Genomic DNA, 27,425 nt, shown 5'->3' with positions numbered 1-27,425 from the left:
AGTAAGTATAATACGTCTATGTTAAAAGCAAGTATGGTATGTGCCACCAAAATGCAACAGCAGTCATTTTAATTCGATAAGATTATTTCTATGCCTCAATGTTGGTAACAAGTACGTTCTTAATTTATCAAAGTATGGGGTGTCGATGGGCTGGGCTGGGCTATAAATTTTTCTGAAACGTTCAAATACTTATATTTAATGTATGTAGTTAACTTCGTGTCATGTGACTATTTGACTAACTCCATAAATGATTATATTTAAATATATACAATTTATACGGATAAAACTGTTTTCTTTAAAATATATGTTTTTTTTCTATTTTATGATTTCACTGTTTCAACAGTTGCACAAAATTTTTTTGGTATAATAGCATGAAGTCGAACAATATGAATTGATTGTGATTGACATCGTCTGACAACTCGCGGCCACTCGCGGGGCACTAGACAGAATGAAGCAGCGACCAAGCAGAATGTGAATTATTATTTTTTATTTTAAAGGTTTTAATAATCTACTGTAATTGATTTAATATAGTAAGAATGGCAGCAAAACAGAAAAATATTTTTACTCGAAGTAAACCGTTGATGAACATTTACAGTGGTGTAGATCACGAAGGAAAAGAGGTAATGTAAAGTGGGAGGTTCAAATAAAATTATCAGTGATGTTCTTTGTTTTTAATTGGTTGTGCATAATTTTAGGTGGAGGTTCGTGAAGATGCAGAACAGTTGGTTAAGTGGCACGAGATATCGGACGCGTTGGTCGCGGCCGGGTACTACCGCGCCCAGTTGCAGGGTCTGTCGGCTTTTGACAAGATCGTCGGCGGGCTATCATGGTGCATAGAGTTGTGTGATATCGATGTGGACGTCAGTTTACTCTTCGAGGAGAACCTTACTATTGGAAAGAAGATGTAAGTAGGCAGTGGATTTATATTATGTTTGTATCTGCTATACATTTAATTTTTTGAGCAGCTTGTTAAATACTATAAGCTGCAACCATCACACATATTTAATTATTTTTTCTCTTACCAGTGCACTAACAGAAAAAATAGTTAAAGTACTACCTTCTATGAAATGCCCATTTATTATTGAGCCTCACCAAATCCAAGGATTGGATTTCATCAACATTTACCCCCTCATACAATGGCTGATCAAATACTCGAGTGAGTTCCGAGAAGCAAAAGAAGATGAGCTCCGGAAGTTTGCCGTGATGCAGTATGACAAGGAACATATCTTTGAATCAGATAGAAAAGTATTTGAACAAAAAGAGAGATTGCTGAAGAATTTTTCTGTTTTACAAGTAAGATAACTTTACTTAATAATATTTAACAAGCAGAAACATATTAAGCATAGAATAAATTGAAAAGTGGAAAAATTTCTGTCTTGGGTGGGTTGAACATGGGTGGGTTTCTGTATAGAACTCACAGACTCTGGATCGCTACTCCAGCTTGCAGATTTGCTGGCTATGGATGAGGTCTTGGTGGCTCAGATGGCAGAGCGCTAGAGTATCAATCCAGAGGCCATGAAGTCTCACACAAGACAGTTATTTTTCCACTTTTAAATTTAAAATAACTTTATTGCCACTTGTAACATGCTTGAACTTTTTGCCTGTATGTTTTTCTAAACTGCACTTTAATTTTTTTACAATTCCAAATATTTTTAAACATCTTACCAACCATCTTTTGTTTTTTTTTTCAGAATCTATACAAACCATGTAGAGTCCGCAAGAGGATAGGCGGTCTGCCAGCAAATGAACTGGAGCAGGTCAATGCCACCCTCTCCGAGTACGATCAGAGGATGCTCCTTCATATCACCACACAACAGGATGAGAGCAAAAAGGATGAGGGACTTGATTTCCTGGTAAGTTTAATTAAATTAAGTAGTTTTGTTTTCCCACCCACTTGTCTATGAGGTAACTCTCACCTAATTGTCTAGAGGAATTCTCTCTATTCTTCTATTCATCTTAATTTGCAAGAGTTTGTTAAACCATAGCAATAAATTAATTAGAATGTAATTTTCCGAGGGCCATAATTTTGACATTTTCTGCATTTCTAATATTTTTTTATGATTGTTCCAGTATGACTATGAAAAGACATTAGCTGATCCATCTAAAATAACAACAGAAGTAAGTATCCCATGTAAAATGATAATTGCGCACAAGTCCATGACAAATTGCGTTTATGAGCTCTTACCAATAGTATAGTCCCACCCCCTTATTCATAAACGTTTACTAAACTTGACAAGCCGGTAATAATCGTTTGCCCCTTTCCAACGTATTGGTATGATGGAAAGGGACAAACTTTAGTAAACATTTATGAATAAGAGGGTAAGTCTATTCAGTAGTCACTACCCTGACTATGAAGCCGAGAGTTCTGGGCTAAAATTTAAATTTGTGTGTTTATCATCCCTTATTCGTCCCCTAGTGTAGTGCCGCATGGTTGGTATGTATAGTATTAACAGAGCTTTGCTTAGTTTAGAGCTAAAATTGTTCCCAAAAATTGAAAATAAATTTCTTATTTTTTTGTCACACTCAAATTTTATAACATCTTTAATTTTAGACTGACAGGTTTACAAAGAATCAGGAGAATAATGTGGACGCTGCTGACACCAAAATTCACTATGCAGTGCTACATTCTGAACTCACTGGAGAACTTTCTAAAGAGCTGGAAGAAAGTGAAAAGCTCAAATATTCAGAGGAAGTGGACAAACTCACTAAAACTGTTGACGCTATGGAGAAAGAAGTAGAAAGAACAAAGAGGGAACATGAAAGTAGAATGGAAAACGCAAAGCAGGAGTATGCCAGTGTTTTAGAAAAGTTGCAAAAAATTACATATAAGATGATGAACTCTGATGATAGTAGGTAAGTCTTGAATGGCCCATGAACTGATCACCTTATACATTCACTTTCACAAACAAGCTAGGCGTCTTCATTTTTTATTGAAAATTGGTACTAAAAGTATTAAAGCTTTTGTACCATTAAAATATCAAGTAGAACACTGGTAGTAGGTATACTAGAAATAATTGTAAAACAGTTTACATTGAGCACTTGGTTGTTGGTAGGCGTGGTGGCTTGGTCACTATCCTCGTGCCGATGCCGCCCAAGAAAAGTTCAGTTCAGTTCGCTCTTAGCGGCCGCGGCTAGCGTTCGTCGCGCGCACCGATAAGAAACCAGTTTCGTGCGCGCGCTTAACCAACGATTTCACTAACCGCGAATATAAGGAAAAAAAAATCTTTATATATAAATATTGTCATCATGAAGTGTAAAACTTGTAGTGAACCAGTGATTGATGGTGTGGACTGTGGCAGCTGCCGTAGTCAATTTCACTTTGGGTGCATCGGCGTAGTGGAAACCACCTACCGAAAAATGAACATGGATCGAAGAGCAGGAATACGATGCCAGAAATGTCGTGCTGGCCCCGATAATTCACAGGACATATCCACCATTCTCGAGGAGCTGAGAGGTTTTAGGGCAGAGTTCGGCGCCGCTAGGTCAGACATTGAGCGAATCTCCAATTCTGTTGACTCATTAAATGCAAAATGGAATGAGATGGAATCCCGGTTTTCCAGTTTAGAAGACAGAGTGATTGCTCTGGAAAGCAGTACAAAAGTCGTTTCCAAATTACAATCGGAACTCGCCTCCTCAAGTCAGACAATACATAACCTACAAAATGAGTTGCATGTGCGCGATCAAAATGCACGAATGAACAACGTCGAAGTATCTGGAATACCGTATAAAAAGGGTGAAAACCTTTTAGTGATACTGGACACTATTTACAAAAAAGTTGGTGTACATCTGGAGGCTAACGAGGTGGATTCCATACATCGCGTCCGCCGTTTCGTTAGCAGAAATACAGGTCAAGTTGACACCAACTCGGAAGGCAACCTAACAGGCGAGACAGGCATGGGTAGCAATGCGACGGAACCACGTCCCCCCGCGATTATAGTTAAATTCACCAGGCGGCTGTGCAAGGACCAGCTGCTGGCAGCGGTGCGCGCGCGCCGCGGCCTCACCACCACAGACATCGGCACAGAGGGACCGGCTCGTGCCATATTCATAAGCGATCACCTCACGCCGACGAATAAACTGCTATTAAAACGCGCCAGGGAAAGGAAAGCTGAGCTCCAGTATGCATACCTTTGGACTCGCGATTGCAAGATCCTCATGCGTAAGACCGACACGTCTAAAATCGTCGCGATAAATAACGATTCGGATCTATTAAAGTTAAAGTGACTACTATGTTTATGTTATATCAGTATGTACACGTTTGCATGTGAATATGATCTAGACACGCGGCAGCGTGTCAAGCCAAGTTCAAGCAAAGGAACTGGCTAGCCAGCGCCAAGTGTAATATTACACGAACCACTTGGTGCCACTTTTGACCCTTCTATAACTCAAAACATCTTTAACGTAAACACATAAAACTACGTGTGTTTAATTATATCCATAAGGACATCTAGAAGCCCAAATTTCATGAAGCTAGCTCAAACGGTTATAAAGATATGAAGGTCAAAAAGTCGTAAATTTTAAGACTGACTGACATACCTATAGTACCTAAACCTAACCTACTTCCAGATGACCTAGAAGGATGAAATTTGGAATCCAGCTCAGTTATTGTGTGAAAGCGTAGGAAAAAATCTAAAAATTAAAAAAAGTTATAAAATAGGGGGGGTCGCCATACAAAAAAACCATTTTTTATTGTGACTGACATATAAGTACCTAAACCTAACCTACTTCCAGATGACCTAGAAGGATGAAATTTGGAATCCAGCTCGGTTATTGTGTGTAAGCGTAGGAAAAAATCTAAAAACAAAAAAAAGTTAATAAATAGGGGGGGTTCCCATACAAATTTCTTTTTTATTGTGACTGACATATAGTACCTAAACCTAACCTACTTCCAGATGACCTAGAAGGATGAAATTTGGAATCCAGCTCGGTAATTGTGTGTAAGCGTAGGAAAAAATCTAAAAATAAAAAAAGTTAAAAAATAGGGGGGGTCCCCATACAAAAAACCTGTAATACGCGCTAAACAACCGGCCAACGGTGTGTCGTTGGCGGCGCGCGGCACCACATAATTAATACAAAGAACAGAAGTAAAAAACATGCAGCGGAAACACAAGAAAAACCATTAAATCTCAATACCTGCCTAGTTTTCTTTACAAAAAGTATTGATATCCCATCAAAAACATAAATGTAAAAAAGGAGAGCCAAGTTCAATACCTACAAAAATTATGCTTGGCTGTGGGGTTCGCCGCAAAAAGAATGGAGATTTAAATGAGTGCCAAGTTCTATGCAAAATCCAAATATGTATTTATAGGAACAAAATAACATTATAAACAAGTATTAAACTCTATTTCTTTGCTTTATTGGATACCTATAACAATTGCTGTTATTTAAAAAAAATGTGAGATCTTAAAGTAGGTTAGATTTGGCTTGGCCAGTTTTTATCAGAATTACAAAATATATATGTTGAATAACTTTATAAAATGACTGATGTAATGAAAACTGGCCAAGTCAAATCTAACCTGCTTTACGATCTCGCATTTTTTTTAAATAACAGCAATTGTTATAGGTATCCAATAAAGCAAAGAAATAGAGTTTAATACTTGTTTATAATGTTATTTTGTTCCTATAAATACATATTTGGATTTTGCATAGAACTTGGCACTCATTTAAATCTCCATTCTTTTTGCGGCGAACCCCACAGCCAAGCATAATTTTTGTAGGTATTGAACTTGGCTCTCCTTTTTTACATTTATGTTTTTGATGGGATTATTATATACTCTGTTGTTGCCCTTTGCCTTTACAAATGACTGCCAAAGTACATCTCGTCTATTTAGCACATATCACATCATTTTTAAACTATTTGCTTACGGCTATAATGGGCACACCTGCATGCGCGTCTCATTATTATGAATGCTATTGTTATCTCAATGCTTTTTATGTACCTACATACGCCCGCCACCATCTCGCAAATGTTTTACCTGTTAATAAACAATATATATGTTTTGGTATTGTATCATTTTGTAATGCCTCAAATGCTTTGAATTATAATAGCGCCTTTATACTACTGCTGTTCATAGCTACACACAGTATAAATATATGCTTACGCATTGTTCTTATAATTAAAATAATGCAAATAAATATATTTTCTATCTGCAGTGTTAAATAAGCTATTTAACGGTTATTATCAAAACGTACGGGGACTACGAACTAAATCGCATAGTTTCTTTACAAAAGTTGCCCTGGCCGATTACGATTTTATCTGTGTTACTGAATCCTGGCTGACCTCGAATTTTTATGACAGAGAATATATTGACGAAAGATACATAGTATATAGGTGCGACCGTTCGGAGGTGGACAGCGGCGCTGCGCGCGGCGGGGGCGTGCTGGTGGCGGCGCGCCGCGAGCTGCTGCCGCTGCGCCGCGCCTGGCCCTGCCCCTCCCCCGCGCACGCAGAGTGTGTTTGGATATCGCTCCCTATTTGTAATGGTCACTATAACTCTCAGCGTAGATACTTAAATATAGCATGCGTATACATTCCGCACGGACCTAACCACAAAGATGCTATCGAATCATTTTTTGACATTACTTCTCGACTTATTCTCGATCACCCTGATGATGTATTCCTTATTACAGGAGACTTTAATATCTCCCACGCTGAATGGTTAGGTGGATGCTCCGGAGCACTATCCTTAAATAATTCTACTAATGTTTTAGTTCAATTTATGCATGATTTTATGTCGCTCAGTAATTTGAATCAATTTAACAATATTGTTAATGTCAATAATCGTATCCTTGACCTCATATTTAGTAACGAGCTTTGTACAGTCACTAGGTGTGATATTCCGTTGACTCCAGAGGATTTACACCATGCGGCATTATTTTTAAATTTAAAACTTAATTATACTGCGCCAATTAAACCAGCTAAAACGCTTATATATAAATTCTATTCAGCAAATTATGATGATATTAACAGTGACTTATCAAATATAGATTGGGACATATTTTTCAATAATTTAAATATCGAAGGATGCGTAACCAAGTTTAATAATTTGTTACATACCTTAATTGATAAACACGTACCTTGCTGTTATTCTAGAAACTCATGTACAAATTATCCTGTATGGCATAGTAGATCTTTAAGAAAGATTTTGAAAGAAAAAAGAAAATATCATAAATTATGGAAATGTTATGGTAACCCGTTAGACTATGAAAGTTATAAAATTTTAAGAAAACGAGCTGAAAAAATAGAAAATGAGTGTTATAAAAATTATATAGAAAGTTCCGAGGACAAAATAAAATCACATGTAAAGCATTTTTGGAAATTTATTAAATCGTCAATGTCGAATAAAGGTATACCACAAACAATGAATTACAGGGGTGTTTCTGCATCAGACGGTGAAACTATTTGTAATATGTTCAGTGATCACTTCCAATCAGTCTTTGAAAATTCCACCTTACCACCACTGGACATTGACTGCCTGGAACCACCGCCCAAGCCAGTTTTCGATTTTAGTACAATTATGTTGACAAATGAAATGGTTCTCAAATATCTGAAATCTGTTGATATAAATAAAGGCGCAGGACCTGATCGTATACATCCTTTGTTAATTAGTAAATGTGCTGGTACTTTGGTGGTTCCCGTCACCAAATTATATCTGCAGTCTATCAAGGAGGGAAAGGTACCGCAAATCTGGAAAACGGCGTGGATCACACCTATACCTAAGGGCTCTATAAGTCAGGACGTCGAAAAGTATAGGCCTATTTCTAAGTTGTGCCAATTCGGTAAAATATTGGAAAAAATTGTCACTGACCAATTATCAAACGCTGTACGGCGTCATATCAATCCGAGTCAGCACGGGTTCTATAAGGGTCGAAGTGTGGAGAGTAATCTTTTATCCTTTAGTGAAGTCATACGAGATGCAATGGATAATAAGTATCAAGTCGACGCGGTTTACACAGACTTCGCTAAAGCGTTCGACAAAATTTCTTACAATACGCTTCTGGTGAAACTTTGGAACCTTGGCATCCATGGTGATCTTTTTCGATGGGTGAAATCTTATATAGAAAATAGGTCCCAAAGTGTTGTACTCGGCGGTTTTTCATCGGCTTTCAAAATAACCACTTCAGGTGTCCCTCAAGGGTCCCATTTGGGCCCTTTATTATTTATTTTATATATAAACGATATCACGGAGTGTCTGACAAATTCTAAAGCCCTTTTATACGCCGATGATACTAAAATATTTCGAGTCATTAAAACAGACGCTGACTGTGCTCTATTGCAGGATGATTTAACTAGCTTTGAAACATATTGTGTGCAAAATAATCTGTTTTTAAATAGTGACAAATGTTCAGTTATTACCTTCACTCGGAAAAGGGATCCCATTGTATTCAGTTACCGGCTGTGCGGCAGTTCTCTAACACGACAGCATATTATACGTGACCTAGGGGTGTTAATGGATGCAAAACTAACGTTTAACCCACATATAGATCATATTTTAAACAAAGCATACAAACAACTGGGTTTCGTTCTTCGCGTAGCAAAACCTTTTCGAAGACCTCTCACTTATAAACTTCTTTATAATAGTTACGTTCGTAGTAGATTGGAATTTGCCTCTGTAGTTTGGAATCCTTTCTATAATGTCCATAAGACTCGAATTGAAAGACTCCAGAAAAAGTTTATTAAAGGACTGGAATTTCGAGTAGGTCGGAGCTATGTAAATTACGCTTCCTCGGCTACACATCACAATATCCAGCCACTTTCACTCAGGCGGTCATGTACAGATTTGGTATTTTTATTCAAAATTGTTAATAATGTCGTAGATGCCCCCGACTTATTACATAAAATTGGCTTCCGTGTTCCCCGTAGGAATGAACGTAGTTGTCGCAGTAAGGCATTATTTAGCATTCCTAACAGCAGAACGAAACACGCACAGCATTCATATATTGGGCGCGCATGTAGGCAGTACAATGAAAAATGTATGGACGCAGACTTGTTTGGCAGTTCATTAGGTATGTTTAAGAAAACTGTATATTCTTTGTTGAAGTAGAATAAGTGTGAAATGTTGCAAGCAACCGGATATTTGTAATTTGAGTCGTTTATCTTTTACATCTATTCCATTTTTATGTAATTGGGTACTATAAGTTTACACTAATTTTATATATTTGTAAATTAGGGAACTATAGGTCTATACCAAAATTAATTTGTAGCTACTAGCTAAGTTGCTCATATGTTTATTTTAAGACTGTTTGTTTCTCAATAAAAAAAAGAAAAAAAAAAAAAAAAGAAAAAAAAAACGCAAGATCAGCTAAACGCCCAGTGTGCAATATATGAGCCATAATATTTTGAAGTCGTAACTGCCCACGTACATCAAATATTTTTTTTTTTGAAAAAAAATTGAGCAAGATTTTTTTTATTTTTTCTGGGTATATGTCAATAAAACCGGGCAAGTGCGAGTCGGACTCGCGCACGAAGGGTTCCGTACCATAATTAAAAAAAAATGCAAAAAAAGCAAAAAGAAAAACGGTCACCCATCCAAGAACTGACCACTCCCGACGTTGCTTAACTTTGGTCAAAAATCACGTTTGTTGTATGGGAGCCCCATTTAAATCTTTATTTTATTCTGTTTTTAGTATTTGTTGTTATAGCGGCAACAGAAATACATCATCTGTGAAAATTTCAACTGTCTAGCTATCACGGTTCGTGAGATACAGCCTGGTGACAGACGGACGGACGGACAGCGAAGTCTTAGTAATAGGGTCCCGTTTTACCCTTTGGGTACGGAACCCTAAAAATGAATACAGTAAACTGAATTCCACCTTCGTATCTTTTGTTCATTCAAATGCACATTGGGTTTTTGATTGATGTTATAATGTAATATAATATATTTTTAAAATCAACTTTAAGGCACGTAATAGCGATAACGTAGCCTCTGAATATTATTATTCTGCTTAAATAATTACATAATAAGCAACGTGAGTCAAAAATAATTAGTTTTTATTTTATTTTAGTATTGGGCTACTTTTGTATGTATGTTAACATTCATTTATTTGACACTGAAATGCTTTATAACAAGGTCTGAAAAATAGTTAATAAACTTTCTTAACATAAAACTTAATATCCTTCTTAATTATATATAAGTTACAGTATTTTTGCTGTGTTTCAGTATGACTTTCTTCGAAACTTTATCTTTCACTAAGACTGTAAATATTTGGTTCATCACCAGAAAGTTGGTATTCAGGATCACAAATTTTATTATGTGAAGGAAAAAAGTCTTCCAGCTCGTATTCAACATGTAAATCATCATGCAGACCCAAAAATAAACTATCAAAAAAGAACCTTCAGTTGTAGGTTATATTATGTATTTTTGTAACAGTAGCGCCCAGTGTGCAATATGATAAACATATAGTCTGGGCAGTTATGCTGAGTGTCACTTTGTACAATGTATTGCACATTGGGCGGCACGAGGCTATAAGACTCCTTATGTATGAAGAGTATCTAGGGTTTGCACGACGGATCCGAAATGTATGGGAATATCCGCGGATCCGGATCCAGATCCGGATAATTTCATACATTTCGGATCCGGATTGCAAACCCTAAGAGTATCTTACCTAAACAGTACAAATTTCCGTGCCTACTTGTAAGCACTTTTCGAGCATTTTGACTGAACTGTAACATTTGATTTTAGTGACAAAAATGTGAAGAAATTTTACAAGACCTTAAAGGAACTGGCGCGGGAAAGAAATGAATTGTTACAAATAATCCAGCACAGGGAGAAGGAAAACAAGAAATTACAAGAAGAATTAAGGTAAATAATTATATTTTTTATTTAGTGAGTGTTCACACTCTCTTTCACTCTCTGTTGTATCATCGGCCATACTGTTAACTGACAGTTCGTAAACCTTATTACAAAAGGCATAAGGTCTACCGATGGACAATTAAGACTGTTGCTGTTTGTAGCCTGAAATGAGCTAAACTGTTTAAGAGCGCTCTTACAAGAAAAGTCGAAATAATGCAAAATTGATGATACTAGTCGACGAAATTCAGGACTTTGTGCTCATTATTAAAAACAATGAGTACTTGTTCCAGTAAAAGCGTCTTCTTATCTTTTTAAATATCGTTGTAAATATTAGAAAAAGGACTTATTAAATTAGTAATGAATTTTTTTCTGATGGTCGTTTCCGAAAAACCGCGTGAAGCACTGAACGGCAAGCTCTTATTTGGAAATGTTGAGAAGTTTACTCTGCTAAACCTGGCTATTTTGTATTACTAATACCCTGTACTTTAGGCATATCAAACGATATTTTTCCTACATACCTTTGAGAAAGAGAAAATCAAAGTAAAACGAACTCAATTTTCTCTCCGAAACAAGTGTCAATTTCTACGAAAATCTACTTAATATCGAAGTCATTTTCATACTCAAGCAATCTGCAACGTTTGCTTATACTGTTGGTATACATTAGTGTTTATGAAATTTTACTATAATTTTTTGGCAATTTTTTGAAAACTACTCTATATTACCGATGACGCGCGCTCGCCAGCTCAGTGCCGCGGCAGAGCTTGTACAGGCAGGACGTGTGTCGGTCGGCTCCGCACATTTTCAACGGCGACGACGAGGTTTTTTATCATTGTGTGCGGCGGGCGCCGTGTAAAACGCTATACTGTGTGCGTGTAAACCGCAAGGAGAGACTTTGATCCTAGCACTGTTTTTATAGTATTATAATTTATAATGGTACAGTTTAATAAACTACCGGACAGGATTAAAAATATTTGAAACGACCTGACATTCTATATGAGTATGTATTTATTTGACTCAAGATAGTACTCAGGGTCTGATGATGGAGCCGGAAGGTGGTCACCGGTACCAATCAACCATGCAACTAAACCACTTCGTGTTTAGGCTCGTTTTATTCGTCTTAACAAGATCTTTGACACAAAATAGTACTCAGGGTCTGATGATGGAGCCGGAAGGTGGTCATGCACCGGGTGCGTATCATAATGAATATGCACTTTTGGTATAATTTCAGTTTATAAACGTTCAAAAAGTATAATTATCTTATGTATAATGCACTAAATATATATTTTCAATTAGTATAACATAAAAATAATATAACATTCTATATACATATCGTTGTTTGGTATACTATACATATAAACTAACTATATTTAATATAACATTTATTACGCATATAAGTAAGGGGAAGACCTATGTTCAGCAGTGGACGTCTTATGGCTGAGATGATACCGCATATAAATTAAAATAATTAATAAAATCTCATATAATTATCTGAACAAAACATTGGTAAAATTATTTGGATAGGATAGCTCAGAATTTCGAAGTTCATAGTACTTAACTAATAATAACTGTCAGAAAAGTAGGTTAGGTTAGGTTTGAACTGTGACCCCTCAGAGAAAAAAAACTGCTACCAGAAAAGTGGGTTAGGTTAGAACTGTGACCCCTCAGAGAAAAAAAACTGCTACCAGAAAAGTGGGTTAGGTTAGGTTTGAACTGTGACCCCTCAGAGAAAAAAAACTGCTACCAGAAAAGTGGGTTAGGTTAGGTTTGAACTGTGACCCCCCGCGGGTTGCTCACCTTGTCGTGGTGGAGGGGCTTAGTAATCGTGGCTTGGTCACCCACGGTGAACCGAAGCGGCAACCAGGGCCGGCCTGTTTGACGGTCGGGCTGGCCCGAGGAGGACGCTCCAAGTGGGCTTGTTAAGCCCGCTTGTGACGCGTTGGAGGTGGACCGTCGAGGAAGAGGAGTGTCGGTATTGCGGTGAGCCGTTCTCCCTATCCTCGGCGGCCGAGGTGGGATCGCAGGGGAAGAGGCGTGATGGTATTACGATCGCCACTCGCCCTATCCCCTGCGAACTTGGCGGTGCCGTTCCGCTGTAGCGGCGTTGGTGGGGCTGCAGAGGAAGAGGAGTGTCGGTGTTACGATGTGCCGTTCTCCCTGTCCTCTGCAGCCGAATTGTGGTTTTGCGACAGACCCATAGACCTGATCTGTCGCCGGGCGCCGGAGAACTTTCTGGCGCCCGTAGCTTCCTTGTGGCGGGCTCGGGGGGGTCCGCTACAGTGCAGAACGGAGGCGGAGGAGGAAGGCGCGTCGAACCATCTGGCGCGCCTAGCGTGAAGGGCCTTCGGGCATTTGCGAAGGAGCCGCTCGTGGGCGGCTGCCGCCGGTGGGGTCGCGGATGAGTACGCAAGCGTCCCCGTAACCCCACCAATAGGGCGGCGAGGCGGTATATGGGGGGTTTTTAGTGGGTATACCGTGGGCCTCATTAGCCTAGACGGGAGTCCCACATAACCACTCGGGTCACCCCCCGGGGCACCCGGGTGGTATGCGGAATGCATTTTCCCCCCTAAAAAAAAAAGGTTTGTGACCCCTCAGAGAAAAACACTACTACCAGAAAAGTGGGTTAGGTTAGGTTAGAACTGTGACCCCTGAGAAAAAAAACTGCTACCAGAAAAGTGGGTTAGGTTAGGTTTGAACTGTGACCCCTCAGAGAAAAAAATCTGCGACCAGAAAAGTGCAGCAACTATCCATGATATCGTCGTAATTGCATCTTAAAAGAGGTAGGCCCTTATATTTATATTATTTCAATGTTATACATTTTCCTACTTATCATAAACGATATTATATGTAAAGTACATTATACAATATAAAATTATAGAATTCATTGTTATACGTATCGCACGTTATACTAATTGCACGTTATGCCATTCATAATTATACTAATTGAATTTATATATTCTGAGCAATATATTATAGGTTTGTATACGTTCTATTACTTACCCTCATGCACCGGTACTAATCAACCATGCAACTAAACCATTTCGTGTTTGGGCTCGTTTGATTCGTCTCAACAAGATCTTTGACACAAGATAGTACTCAGGGTCTGATGATGGAGCCGGAAGGTGGTCACCGGTACTAATCAACCATGCAACTAAACCACTTCGTGTTTAGGCTCGTTTTATTCGTCTTAACAAGATCTTTGACACAAAATAGTACTCAGGGTCTGATGATGGAGCCGGAAGGTGGTCACCGGTACCAATCAACCATGCAACTAAACCACTTCGTGTTTGGGCTCGTTTGATTCGGCTCAACAAGATCTTTGACTTAAGATAGTACTCAGGGTCTGATGATGGAGCCGGAAGGTGGTCACCAGTACCAATCAACCATGCAACTAAACCACTTCGTGTTTAGGCTCGTTTTATTCGTCTCAACAAGATCTTTGACACAAGATAGTACTCAGGGTCTGATGATGGAGCCGGAATGTGGTCACCGGTACCACAGAATAAGTAATAGTATTATCATACAGAACGGACACGCACCGCCCCGCCCCGACTCGGATTACCTCGCCCCGCGACTGAGTTCTGACGGACTCCTGACATACGCTCAGTTCGGCTAGCGACGCCGCGACGCGATGACGCAACGTTCAAAATGCCGGTGTATTGTGCGATGTACGGGTACCTACTTATTGTAGAAATGAATAATAATATAGTTTTCCAAAGAGACGAAATGTGTATCAGTAAATAAGGCTATACTTTTGCGTAAAAATAATAATATCATATGAATTAAAATCCGTTCGTTGAATTTGTGAATGTTAAGCCAACATTTAATATTGAAAGTACCTAAGGTGATAATATTTAAAGTACCTAGACCTTCTACACAGATATTCCTCGTAAATGTTTTATTTTTAGTTTAACACTCTTTTCACAAAAAAGAACTTGTTGGTCGCGGGACATTCGCGTTTAATTTTTAATTTAATTTTAAGAATTTAAGAATTAATTATGTATGTTATATAAAATAATCAATAGGCATCAAAACAATAAGGTAAATTCAATAATGGCGTGTTGAAAGTCCAAGTACGTGCAGGACTATAAACTGACAAAGCCAATTCAACAATTGGAGCGAAATAAAACATAAACCTATATTTTGTTTTTTTTACGTATTTCGGTCGAATTATGCAACGCAGCGGGCCGCTCGTCGTGTCCTTCGGCTGGCCTCGGCAAGCCTCGGCTTCGCCTTCCCGCGCGCCGCACGAGTCAGCCCTAAGCCGCTTACTCACACAATGACGCGTGTACAGACGTGCCGTGCACACATATAAACGCAAATGATTTTCGATGTATGGCGTGTCCGCCCTGTGCCGGTACTAATCAACCATGCAACTAAACCATTTCGTGTTTGGGCTCATTTGATTCGTCTCAACAAGATCTTTGACACAAGATAGTACACAGGGTCTGATGATGGAGCTGGAAGGTGGTTACCGGTACCAATCAACCATGCAACTAAACCACTTCGTGTGTAGGCTCGTTTTATTCGTCTTAACAAGATCTTTGACACAAGATAGTACTCAGGGTCTGATGATGGAGCCGGAAGGTGGTAACACTAACGACGTTAGTGTTGTGTGTCGACAGAGTGACATCCCTAGTGCGCAAAACGTTCAAACTGATAAACAAGACCAAGTGCGGGTAGTTCGAAAAACTCGCGCGGCTAGAAGATGTTGATGTCAACTTGAGCCAGTCTTCTCCGAGACCACGGGGACAACGCCGTCCTCGAAACGTCGGAGGTAAATCTTAAAACTTAAATACGCGATTAAGTCCCGTTGTGCAGTTTGATAATGTTTAATAATCGTGAACATTTCTTCCAATTAACCGATTGCGTTCAAAATCGATATCTGAGGTGCCCAAAGGTTTCGAAACATGTTTCTGACGGCAATACCGAAAAATGACCTTTTTCAGCAGGGTGGCGTAATGCAGGTAGTAAAGTAAGTACGCGGATAAAGTGTAGAATCTAAATATTGCCGTTGAAACCATATTTTGCACCTCAGATATCGATTTTGAATGCAATCAGTCACTTTCAAAGAATGTCACTAAAATGTCCCAAAACAGGACACCTTTCAATATTGCAGTTGAAAAAATGTTAAGAAACCTCTGTTTACCTCAGATATCGATTTTAAACGCAATCGGGTAATTTCTAGAAATGTCCCAAAAAAGGACATCTCTCAATATTTCCCTCAATATAGTATTATAATTTATAATGGTACAGTTTAATAAACTACCGGACAGGATTAAAAATATTTGAAACGACCTGACATTCTATATGTATTTATTTGACTCATGATAGTACTCAGGGTCTGATGATGGAGCCGGAAGGTGGTCACCGGTACCAATCAACCATGCAACTAAACCACTTCGTGTTTAGGCTCGTTTTATTCGTCTTAACAAGATCTTTGACACAAAATAGTACTCAGGGTCTGATGATGGAGCCGGAAGGTGGTCACCGGTACTAATCAACCATGCACCTAAACCATTTCGTGTTTGGGCTCGTTTGATTCGTCTCAACAAGATCTTTGACACAAGATAGTACTCAGGGTCTGATGATGGAGCTGGACTGTGGCCACGGGTACCAGTCTACCATGTAACTGAACCACTTCGTGTTTGGGCTCGTTTGATTCGTCGCAACAAGATCTTTGACACAAGATACTACCCCCTCAACTGTGGGAGCGCCTTTCAGGCGGTCATAAAATTGGCGGTTTATCTGTGGCTCAACCTGCCAGGTTCGCATAATTTGCGCCTAAACTTAAGGTAAAATATCAGTGAAACATATGTTTAACTCGCTCTGACATATTTAATCGTGGAGTGAATGAAGCAAGACAGCTAGCAAGCGAACATTTGAATGATCAACGGTTGAAAAAGTCGTTAACTTTCGTCAGTCATAAACCGCCACTGTGACGAGTAGGATGTTACGTGTTTTTATAGTAAAATTGTGGATTTTTATGGTGAAACCGTTAAAAAGCTGAGGAAATGTCAGTAAACTTTTGTTAATATTATGTTTGGGTGTGTTTTTAGAATAATATAAGTGCTAAAGGTGTGAAGAAATGACATGCCAAGTCATAGCCGAAATTTTCTTACTCGGTTTCTTATTATTTGTATAAGTTTTACTATGTCTCAAAACAATCATAATATGTCGTAGTTCATATAGATTATATTAAATACAATGAAATTAGTTTAAAATCTGTTTAAAGTGAATAATAGCTATCAAACTAAATAACGGTCGGCACATAACCTCTCGGGCTGTCGCAACAGACTGGACGAGCACCTGCCAGGCTGTCGCCACAGACGGCGCTGTCATGTTACTAACGCACGTTTGCATAGCATGGACATTCCACTTACTAACTAATTCTACGATACTTCTCTTTCCACATAGGCTATAATAACACAGCTCAGCGCAACTGTAATGAGTGAGAGCAAGGGCTGGACATTTAATTTGTAAGATTATAGTTTGGTCCATGAAGTCTTTATACTGAGATTGACGAGTATAAAAAATTTAATATAAATTAATTATGCAAGGGTTTTAATATGGGTACTAGGCGACAGTGATGATGATGGTGGTGGGGTTTGCTATTAAGATTTTAGGTGTTACTCTTCACACATTCTGAAATATCCCTTTATTGCTCTTACGGTCTAGGTATGTCCATATTAATCAAACCATATAGATGTGATTTGGTCTATATTTGTCTTGTTTTCAGATCAAGTTTTTAGATGTTTTTTGTTTAAGAAGAACAAGTGCGATTATTTATTATTAAATATTGTTTCATTAATACCCTGAGAAACGGAATTTCTTTGGATTAAGGTTGCTGGTTGCTGTGATTTTTCAGCATTTTTTAAACATTTCTTACCATATAACTACTGCACCTGCATTACTATTACTTTGGCCACAGATAGTTTACAACTTAACTTAAAAAATTACATAGGGTGTGGTAGGACTCCACAATGCATGTAATTAGAAACTTATTTACGTGCGCCATTTCTAGGGCAGACATAATTTCAATAAAGTTTTCAAATGGTATATTTCATGTATTTAATAGATAAGCCTGACATTTTATGTTTTTTTGATGTGTATTGTAACAACAAAATTCTAATTCTTCATTTTTTCAATACTGTTTAGTATGTGACCTATATTCGTTCGATACCCTTAACGCCATCTAGCGAGCTCAATCGATAACAACATGGTCCGGGTTGCTAGATTAAAAAATAATTTCGGTGCCTTCCTACATTTTGTTTATTTTTTTTTAATCGAAAGGGGTTTGTAAATTAAAATTGTCTTCAAATATTGTTTTTTCTTTCTATTTAATATTAGTCCAAATAAATTAAAAAAGAAAGGTAATGTTTTCTTTTCAAAGTCACCTAGGATCGCACGAATCCAGTTCGGCCTGTGGCAACTCTGCCATTTGACTTGTCATTATTCTTCCTGTCAAAATGAAGATCGTGGACCGTTTTCTTTTGCGGTGTTTCGCCGTATGAAAGCCGTTTAATGGCTATAATACATCCCATCGGGAGACATCTCCTTTTTGAGTGAGTATTTTGGTGATTTCTGCAGTGGGTTTTGTGCATAAGATTCCATTTAATAGCGTGGTGAATTTTATTTCACAGTCCCGGATTTTTATCCTATATGGAAGTCGTGTGAGACGATGGTGTGTTGGTGGAGGCCTCATCGAGTCGACATGCTGGTCAATCCCGGCCACGTATGCCGCTTCTCCTCGATGGGTAAGTTAATTACTTGTTTTTGAATTCGTAATCCTTACGCCCATGCGGGGGTCCGCTCTTTAAATCATGAACCGATTTTTCTCCTTTATTTAGGTTCCAGCTTGTCAAAAGTCTGTGAACCCTGTCTTACTACCTGTAACTCGTTACAGGGCCTACCACTTAGTCTACAGTTTGGCTGTAAGGCAGCCCCCAGCCAGCTTGGTGTACCGGCGGTCGGGGCCTGTTCGCTATTACTACAACTACCATGGATGCAGAGGCACTGCGACATGAGTCTCCATTAGTGTGTCGGCAGTGGTACCTTCCTTCTAATGTCACTACTTAAAAGGTCAGAGACAACCAATTTATTATATTCTCCAAGGCGCCCAACTTACTTTAAATAATTTTCCTTATTTTTTTATACCACGTACCCAGAGTGCCCAACCATAAGAAATGTAGCCGCCAAACCCACATTTGCTCTCATATTTTTAGTTAAGTCTGTAGTAAGCTAGCCGAGGCTATTTAATATATTATAATGTCATAAGTTAACATTTGACACTTCTAAACTTAGATATTTGTCGTTTAGTCAAATAAATGTATTATAAGTAATGTACTAGTTTCCTTTATTCCATTTTAATTAGCCCCCTAAAATAATAATGGTTACAGTGTCACCCATCGCGGGGCTTTTCTTTTGGCGAGCACCCTTTAGTCACATATAAGTTAGCTAAAGGAACTTATGGTTGGACATCCTGTTTGCTTTATTGTACCTACTTTTGTTTACTGCAATATTCAAAATAATTACTATTTAATTGTGGTTAGGACAGCCACATGTTGTCAATTATCTACTTATATACTTATGTTGTACTGTAAAGGAGTTGTAGTCTAATTACTTATTCATTTGCTGGTATTTAAACTCCAGATGTTATTAATTTAAAGCAATTTTAGACAATTGTCATAAACTAGACAATTTATTTTATAAATGTATTTCCTTAGTATCTCTTAATGTTAAAAGTTTTTACTTCATAAAAGACGTTGTAGTTTACCGGATAGCAGACACACTATGTTTTGACTATTGTATTTTTTTTTGTGATTTATATCATGTTTTACCGGAGAGTCACTCACAAAAGGTTAAACCCTTACCGGGTAGTGAGGTACTTAAGTGCTTAAACTTTAATTAATTTTTTTACTTTCAATTTTTTTTTGGTGACTTGTTTTCAAACAAAAGTTTATGATTTGCTGGAGGGTTAGTAGTAGTGTTAAAAATGTAATACCTAATTTCCATTGTTTTTTTTTATATACTTGATGTGAAGGATTAGTTACTGGTAATTGTACTACTATGGTAATCTTGTTTGAAAGGATGGACCGTATTATAAATTTATTACATAATGTAAAGGGAGCAAATTTGGAGGTTATAGTGAAGTACAGTCAGCAGGAGTTTACATTTATTAAGTTTATTACGGGATGTTTAGAGTTGAAGTTTAAAATAAATAAAATTAATATTAAATAGTTTCTTGACGTGGTTGGGTACAGTCAGTCACAATTATTGTTGTTGACTTACGTTTTTTTTTAAATAACTTACCGATATTCAAATAGCCGTTTACCTTTAAGGTCGAATCTTATTGTAGTGGTTTTTAAAAGTGGTTTCGTACGGGAGTTATGTTTATTACCTACTTTTCCTTATCTATTGTCTCGACTTAAATCGAGTTTTTTCCTTATTGTTGTTACCTTCGGTGAAGTAAATACTTACTTATTAGTTTAATATCGGTGATCGCGCAGTTTTTTTTTGTTGTTGATGTTTCGGTAGGAGTTTTTTTTTTATGTGTTGCATGCAGGAGTTTTGTTTACGTATTACTTTCTTTCGATCGTGTCTGAGCAAACGTAACTCAGTCACGTGGTTTGTTTGTTGTGGGTGGGCGATGAGGACGATTTAAAGACTCTTCGCGTGTTTTACCGGGGTGCTGGCGTTTTAAACCAGTATTCCAATCGGCACTGGCTGGTCGGGTTCTGGCGGACTTTAAACCGTCAGGCTCTTAATAGCAGTGCCATCTTCTTTGTTAACGCTTTGCGGTATGACATAAATCATATGCGTGAACGTTAATGTTGATGTTAGGGGGTTGTTATGTGGTACACGCCTTAAAGCGTTGTCCGCAAACATCGGATTATTGTGTGTCAGACTGACAGACTTGCATTGCCTGAAATGGAGCCTGTACAGTCGAGTTCCTTGTGTCTCGTGTTGTTTTGAACGTTACCGTCTGCTTGTCGTTCAGACACAGCTGGTCAACGTATCATTGTGTTGTGTTTTTGTCTTGTTTCCGCGTCCAGACCTGTGTCGACTTAAGGCACGGCCTGATAAATGCGCGTTACTTGAATGGTGTAAAGTAGCAGTCACCGATCTTAGTTAGTTAAATTTTACCTGGCTATAAGCCGTCTATCCACAGTGAGCGTTGGCAGTGCAGGGCGAAATCCCTGATTTCGCACTGCAGGGCCAGTGTTCCTGTGAGGAGTGTCGACTGCTAGCTCAGTGGCTCTTTAGCCGAGCTATCAAACACTGTCCTTGACTCACATAGGTAATTGACTGTACTCAGTCATTACCACAGATTATTGAATAATCTGTTACCTTACGCACATTCCGCCATATAACTTGGACGTGCAGCCCGCGACCCAGGTCGCTCGCTGCGCCGCCAAGATATACAGCGATGCAGTGCGTAGGTAGGGAGCTTTGCAGCTTCGCTTATTAGCGTTTAGTTTCGTTTAGGTTAATATACGTTTAGGGTATCGTAGTGTAGATTACAGTACAGTAATATTATAGTTTGTAATGGGTAACTTGTGCACAGCTCGGCTGTACTTATTTTTTATTATGGTTTAGTGCGTGGGTTCGAATTGGGTGGTCGTTGCTTTCCTTTATGCCTTTAGCGTTGATTTTTTTTTTTGGGACTTCGTCTAGAAAATAAGAGGGTGGTTTTGCGAGCTGGGGGGCCAGCTCAAAATTTTGCCGTAGCCAAAATTTTCTTCGGGTAGGGGAGCACTGTAACAACAAAATTCTAATTCTTCATTTTTTCAATACTGTTTAGTATGTGACCTATATTCGTTCGATACCCTTAACGCCATCTAGCGAGCTCAATCGATAACAACATGGTCCGGGTTGCTAGATTAAAAAATAATTTCGGTGCCTTCCTACATTTTGTTTATTTTTTTTAATCGAAAGGGGTTTGTAAATTAAAATTGTCTTCAAATATTGTTTTTTCTTTCTATTTAATATTAGTCCAAATAAATTAAAAAAGAAAGGTAATGTTTTCTTTTCAAAGTCACCTAGGATCGCACGAATCCAGTTCGGCCTGTGGCAACTCTGCCATTTGACTTGTCATTATTCTTCCTGTCAAAATGAAGATCGTGGACCGTTTTCTTTTGCGGTGTTTCGCCGTATGAAAGCCGTTTAATGGCTATAATACATCCCATCGGGAGACATCTCCTTTTTGAGTGAGTATTTTGGTGATTTCTGCAGTGGGTTTTGTGCATAAGATTCCATTTAATAGCGTGGTGAATTTTATTTCACAGTCCCGGATTTTTATCCTATATGGAAGTCGTGTGAGACGATGGTGTGTTGGTGGAGGCCTCATCGAGTCGACATGCTGGTCAATCCCGGCCACGTATGCCGCTTCTCCTCGATGGGTAAGTTAATTACTTGTTTTTGAATTCGTAATCCTTACGCCCATGCGGGGGTCCGCTCTTTAAATCATGAACCGATTTTTCTCCTTTATTTAGGTTCCAGCTTGTCAAAAGTCTGTGAACCCTGTCTTACTACCTGTAACTCGTTACAGGGCCTACCACTTAGTCTACAGTTTGGCTGTAAGGCAGCCCCCAGCCAGCTTGGTGTACCGGCGGTCGGGGCCTGTTCGCTATTACTACAACTACCATGGATGCAGAGGCACTGCGACATGAGTCTCCATTAGTGTGTCGGCAGTGGTACCTTCCTTCTAATGTCACTACTTAAAAGGTCAGAGACAACCAATTTATTATATTCTCCAAGGCGCCCAACTTACTTTAAATAATTTTCCTTATTTTTTTATACCACGTACCCAGAGTGCCCAACCATAAGAAATGTAGCCGCCAAACCCACATTTGCTCTCATATTTTTAGTTAAGTCTGTAGTAAGCTAGCCGAGGCTATTTAATATATTATAATGTCATAAGTTAACATTTGACACTTCTAAACTTAGATATTTGTCGTTTAGTCAAATAAATGTATTATAAGTAATGTACTAGTTTCCTTTATTCCATTTTAATTAGCCCCCTAAAATACTAATGGTTACAGTATGATAACATTATGTACATCATTAGAGTAACAGATACGCCTAAAAACTGTTTATTTTTTTATTACAATAGAAAATGAAAGATACATTTCGGTACCTATAATTTGAATTCGACTGTACAGTTATTTTATGTTAGTTTAATGGTCGTAATTTTAAGTAGCAGTTAGATAATTAAATAAAGAGCAGAAAAAATACAAACTATAGACTGTATCATTGTAAAAAACGGAATAAATCGCAATTTTCCACTTCCACGTGGACCTAGAAACCCTGTCTGTGGAGCAGACCCCTTAGGCTGCCACAGATGAGGGGGAGCGGCCATATTCATCTCCCACAGCTGAGGGGCTACTCAGGGTCTGATGATGGAGCTCGAAGGTGGCGACGGGTACAGTCTATCACATAACTGAACCACTTCGTGTTTGGGCTTCGTGTTTGGTTTATCACCTAGTGTCAAAGATCTTGTTGAGACGAATCAAACGAGCCTAAACACGAAGTGGTTTAGTTGCATGGTTGAATGGTACCGGTGACCACCTTCCAGCTCCATCATCAGACTCTGAGTATCACCTAGTGTCAAAGATCTTGTTGAGACTAATCAAATGAGCCTATGCATGAAGTGGTTTAGTTGCATGGTTGATTGGTACCGGTGACCACCTTCCGGCTCCATAATCAGACTCTGAGTATCACCTAGTGTCAAAGATCTTGTTGAGACTAGTCAAACGAGCCTAAACATGAAGTGGTTTAGTTGCATGGTTGATTGGTACCGGTAACCAACTTCCAGCTCCATCATCAGACTCTGAGTATCACCTATATAGTGTCAAAGATCTTGTTGAGATGAATAAAACGAGCCTAAACACGATGTGGTTTAGTTGTATGGTTGATTGGTAATGGTGACCACCTTCCAGCTCCATCATCAGACCCTGAGTACTGTCTTGTGTCAAAGATCTTGTTGAGATGAATCAAACGAGCCTAAACACGAAATTGTTTAGTTACATGAGAGACTGGTACCCGTGGCCACCTTCCAGCTCCATCATCAGACCCTGTGTATCTTCAGTGTCAAAGATCTTGTTGAGACGAATCAAACGAGCCCAAACACGAAGTGGTTTAGTTACATGATAGACTGGTACCCGTGGCCACCTTCCAGCTCCATCATCAGACCCTGTGTATCTTCAGTTTCTTGTAACTTGTTTCTTGTAAATAAGCGAGTACCTATAATTTCTTTCGAGTAATATACGTTCATAAGTACGAGTATGGGGCTATTCATAAATTACGTCGTTTCAAACGGGAGGAGGGGGGGGGGGGGTCTGGACATCGGATGATGGTAGCATGACGTAGGAGGAAACAGAGTCATCCGAAGCATGATTTTTGGATGATTTGAGGGATGGGGGGGTCAAAAATAGATTACGTAATTTATGAACAGCCCCTATGTACATTTGCACTGCATTTAGTATTTTCGTACTTACCAAATAACAGTTTTAGGACTTTATAAGTTAAGTACAGTGTTATGGTTGATTTCAATATGCTTCGCGAAGGATCAAGAATGTTTAATCCATCATTGTAGTGCGAGTGTGGTAGAAGGGATCGGAATACTGAGCTCGCACGGCCTGCCGCAGCGCGTAAAATACCTAAACTCGCTCAACCCCGAAATGTAATAGCACTCTTAAATCAGGAGTTCGTAACATTTTTTGCGCCTAAGTGAGATACATAGATAATTTTGGGGCTCACTAGTCACTATCAACGGTATACCTAGGTATTTTTTATGGGATAGAAAGTTGGTAAAGTTACAATTACTCACCAAGCAATAAAAAAGTAATTTTCTTTTAGTGCCGCCCGAGACCCGGCAGCTAAAGTTGAGGAGCAACCACTCACTCCAGCTGAATTAAAAGAGTTCAGAGATAGAGAAGAAAAATTAAAAGCATTTATAACCAACATGAGATTGGAACTGGCCAGATTAAACAGAGAGGTTCTGAGGTACACTGTAGCCTTAGACGAGGTTCCCGGCACTGCTGAACTACTGCAGTATGAGAAGAGATTTATTGAACTCTATAATCAAGGTAATAAAGTTGAATTTTGTATAGTCAATAATAATTACTTTAAAAGGACAGTGGACTAATTCGGTATTTTTCTTTTTGTTACAGTTGCATCGAAACACAAGGAAACTAAACAGTATTATATATTTTACAATACGCTTTTTGAAGTGAAACTTTATACCTCAAAGGAATTAAGTCTACTAAATTCCATTTTGGATAATTATGAAGAGTAAGTTTATCTTACATCTGTTCCAGTCTGCTAATGATTTTGAAGACATTTTTTATCTTATATCGTGTATTATATTCAGTACAAAACTGCTTGTGCCGCACACTGGTGGACCCACCCTTCGTCCCACCTTTATATGGCATTTAATTTCATTTCAAATCGTTAATTTCTCAGCTCATGTTTGTGTTCTATTAAACTGTTAATCAGTTATCACTAATTTTAAAGGCAAAGCTGGAACACGTAGGTGCGTCAATAACTGGCCCCTCTGCAAACAAGTTTCTAAGCAGTCGAGGGGCAGTTATCTGTGAAGCTTACTGTACGAGTACAAATAGATAAGTTAGAAACACACAAACATACTCTTGGTTATTACTCTTGTTTTCTTTTGATGTTGTTTTTCGTTTCTGCGTCTGTAAGTGCCTAAATGTATAAACGGTGCGTCACATGCGAGCGTCTATATATATGTCTTTCGTCAAAGAGAATAGATAGTATAGCCGTAAAAGCTATTGCCGTAAATTTTGTAGCCATGGTACATTTACTGCCATCTATCGACACACGATTAAAACTTAAAATAAAATTGCAAATGTATAGATTAATCAAAATATGTATACGGATAAATGATTTTTAATTTTTATTGTTCCATACCCATGGCCCATGTTCTTTCACTGATATGTGTTAAAATTGTTAAATATCAAACGGTGTCGTCAACGCCATCTAGCCGAGAATAGGCCAAAGGTAATGGCGCCATTTATTCGAGAATGATTTTTCTTGATTTCCGAGGCACGTTTTTTTCTTAGACTTTATTTATCTTATACAGAGTTACATAATATATCTTTGCTTTCGTCCTCTACGAATTATCTGATTTGTTACAGAGCCATGTCTTCAGCCAGAAAGAGAGAAGAGTTCATGACGCAATTCGAATCCATCGTCGAATGGGTGAACCAAACAGTGAAGAAGGTCGAACAGAAGTTCAAACACGAGCGGGACCAGAAGACGGCCCTCCACGCGGAGTACTCACGGCTCATGGACGTCCAGAGACAGTACGCGGCAGCTCTTAAGAAACTCGCAGAAGAGAGACAGAAGTTTGGAAAGAGGAACAGCTGATCTGATGATGTGGAAATGCTTGATTAAGTACAAGTCCTGATACCTATAAGTTATGCTCATATACGATACGTATAAGGAATGTCAACATGAATGTTAAGCCCCGCTTAGGGTGGAATCACTCTGCATCGAGCCGCATTTTGTATGTGAGAAATCGCTCGTTAGAGTTAGATCAAGAAAAATCTGCTGAGAGAGAGAGCAGAGAGAGAGTGCAAGTGTTATTTTAAACGTCAAACTTCTATGAAATTATGACGTATCAAATAACATTGCGTGTGCTGTCAAAGGTATGAAGATACGAGTACGCATCGGATAGCTGACAGCAAGTGGATCGATGCTGGTAGATGTGATTCCACCCTGAGAAGATTCAAGAACTTGCATGCAATACTCAATACATTGCTAACTACAAAGTACAATAATTAATTCAGTCGATCGACCAAATACCGCAATGTAACAAAAATTGCATGCAAATTCTTGAGCCGTCTAAATAGGTATATGGCTTGACACTTCTGGGTACGGGAATCCGTATGGCATATGGACTCCTGTACCATACTTAGCCTATCGATGGCAGAAGCCAGGTGTCGGCAAACTGCGGTTCGTGAGCCGCATGAGACTTTGAAAGTACAATTGCGGATGTTCAAGCCACCCAAACAATAAATACTTTACAGTTCTTAGATCACTGAAAACAACATTTTTGGCTCTTTGAACTTTATAAAACTGGTGATTTCTACTGCGGGCGGACCGAAGGACCTTCTTTTTATTATATACTTTATAATTATAGTTTTGGTTAGACCGTACGTACCCGTATTTGCAACTCAAGCTTGCAAAAGTAAAAATAGCGTAGGAACAGTTTGATCGATATTAAACTTTTGTGAGACATATTTTAAATTGTTTATACGACAACGGTTTCACTCACTTGCATTTTTAGTCGCTATTGGCGACATGTTTCGGGCCCCTCGGGAGTCCTTCCTCAGGTTCGAGTGCTCGCGGCGACTGAAACTCGGGCACTGATCGCGCCGCCCGTCTCGTCGCTCGTTGCTCGTTGCGCGCGCGCTGACAGAGACTCGACTCTGACTCGAGCCTGAGGAAGGACCCCCGACGGGCCCGAAACATGTCGCCAATAGCGACTAAAAATTCAAGTGAGTGAAACCGTTGTCGTATAAACAATTTAGGAACAGTTGATGGTGTAGTTTTTTTAACAACAAGTGCAATGATCTTTATAGTTTTTATTTATTACTTGAGAATGCC

General features: G+C 38.8%; 1 protein-coding gene across 1 annotated transcript; it reads left to right on the top strand.

Annotated features, from left to right (window-relative positions):
• The first annotated feature begins 454 nt into the window (after positions 1 to 454).
• LOC134669004 (coiled-coil domain-containing protein 93) lies at positions 455 to 27,017 on the top strand. Its single transcript, XM_063526522.1, has 10 exons — positions 455 to 620; positions 696 to 904; positions 1,026 to 1,293; positions 1,692 to 1,853; positions 2,071 to 2,118; positions 2,552 to 2,853; positions 10,683 to 10,802; positions 24,651 to 24,880; positions 24,965 to 25,085; positions 25,952 to 27,017. Exons 1-10 carry the CDS (start codon positions 537 to 539, stop codon positions 26,181 to 26,183), a joined length of 1,776 nt encoding a protein of 591 aa, XP_063382592.1. The 5' UTR covers positions 455 to 536; the 3' UTR covers positions 26,184 to 27,017.
• The last annotated feature ends 408 nt before the right edge of the window (positions 27,018 to 27,425 follow it).

The sequence above is a fragment of the Cydia fagiglandana genome, chromosome 11 (assembly GCF_963556715.1).
Source record: "Cydia fagiglandana chromosome 11, ilCydFagi1.1, whole genome shotgun sequence".
In the NCBI taxonomy this organism is placed as follows: Eukaryota; Metazoa; Arthropoda; class Insecta; order Lepidoptera; family Tortricidae; genus Cydia; species Cydia fagiglandana.
Note: the sequence above shows the minus strand (reverse complement) of the source record. Positions and strands in the feature narration are given on the sequence as shown.

Coding starts and splice junctions, on each gene's coding strand:
- LOC134669004 (XM_063526522.1), top strand. CDS start 537: ATGGCAGCAAAACAGAAAAATATTTTTACTCGAAGTAAACCGTTGATG. Junction 1,854..2,070: donor ATGAGGGACTTGATTTCCTG/GTAAGTTTAATT, acceptor TGATTGTTCCAG/TATGACTATGAAAAGACATT. Junction 24,881..24,964: donor TATTGAACTCTATAATCAAG/GTAATAAAGTTG, acceptor TTTTTGTTACAG/TTGCATCGAAACACAAGGAA.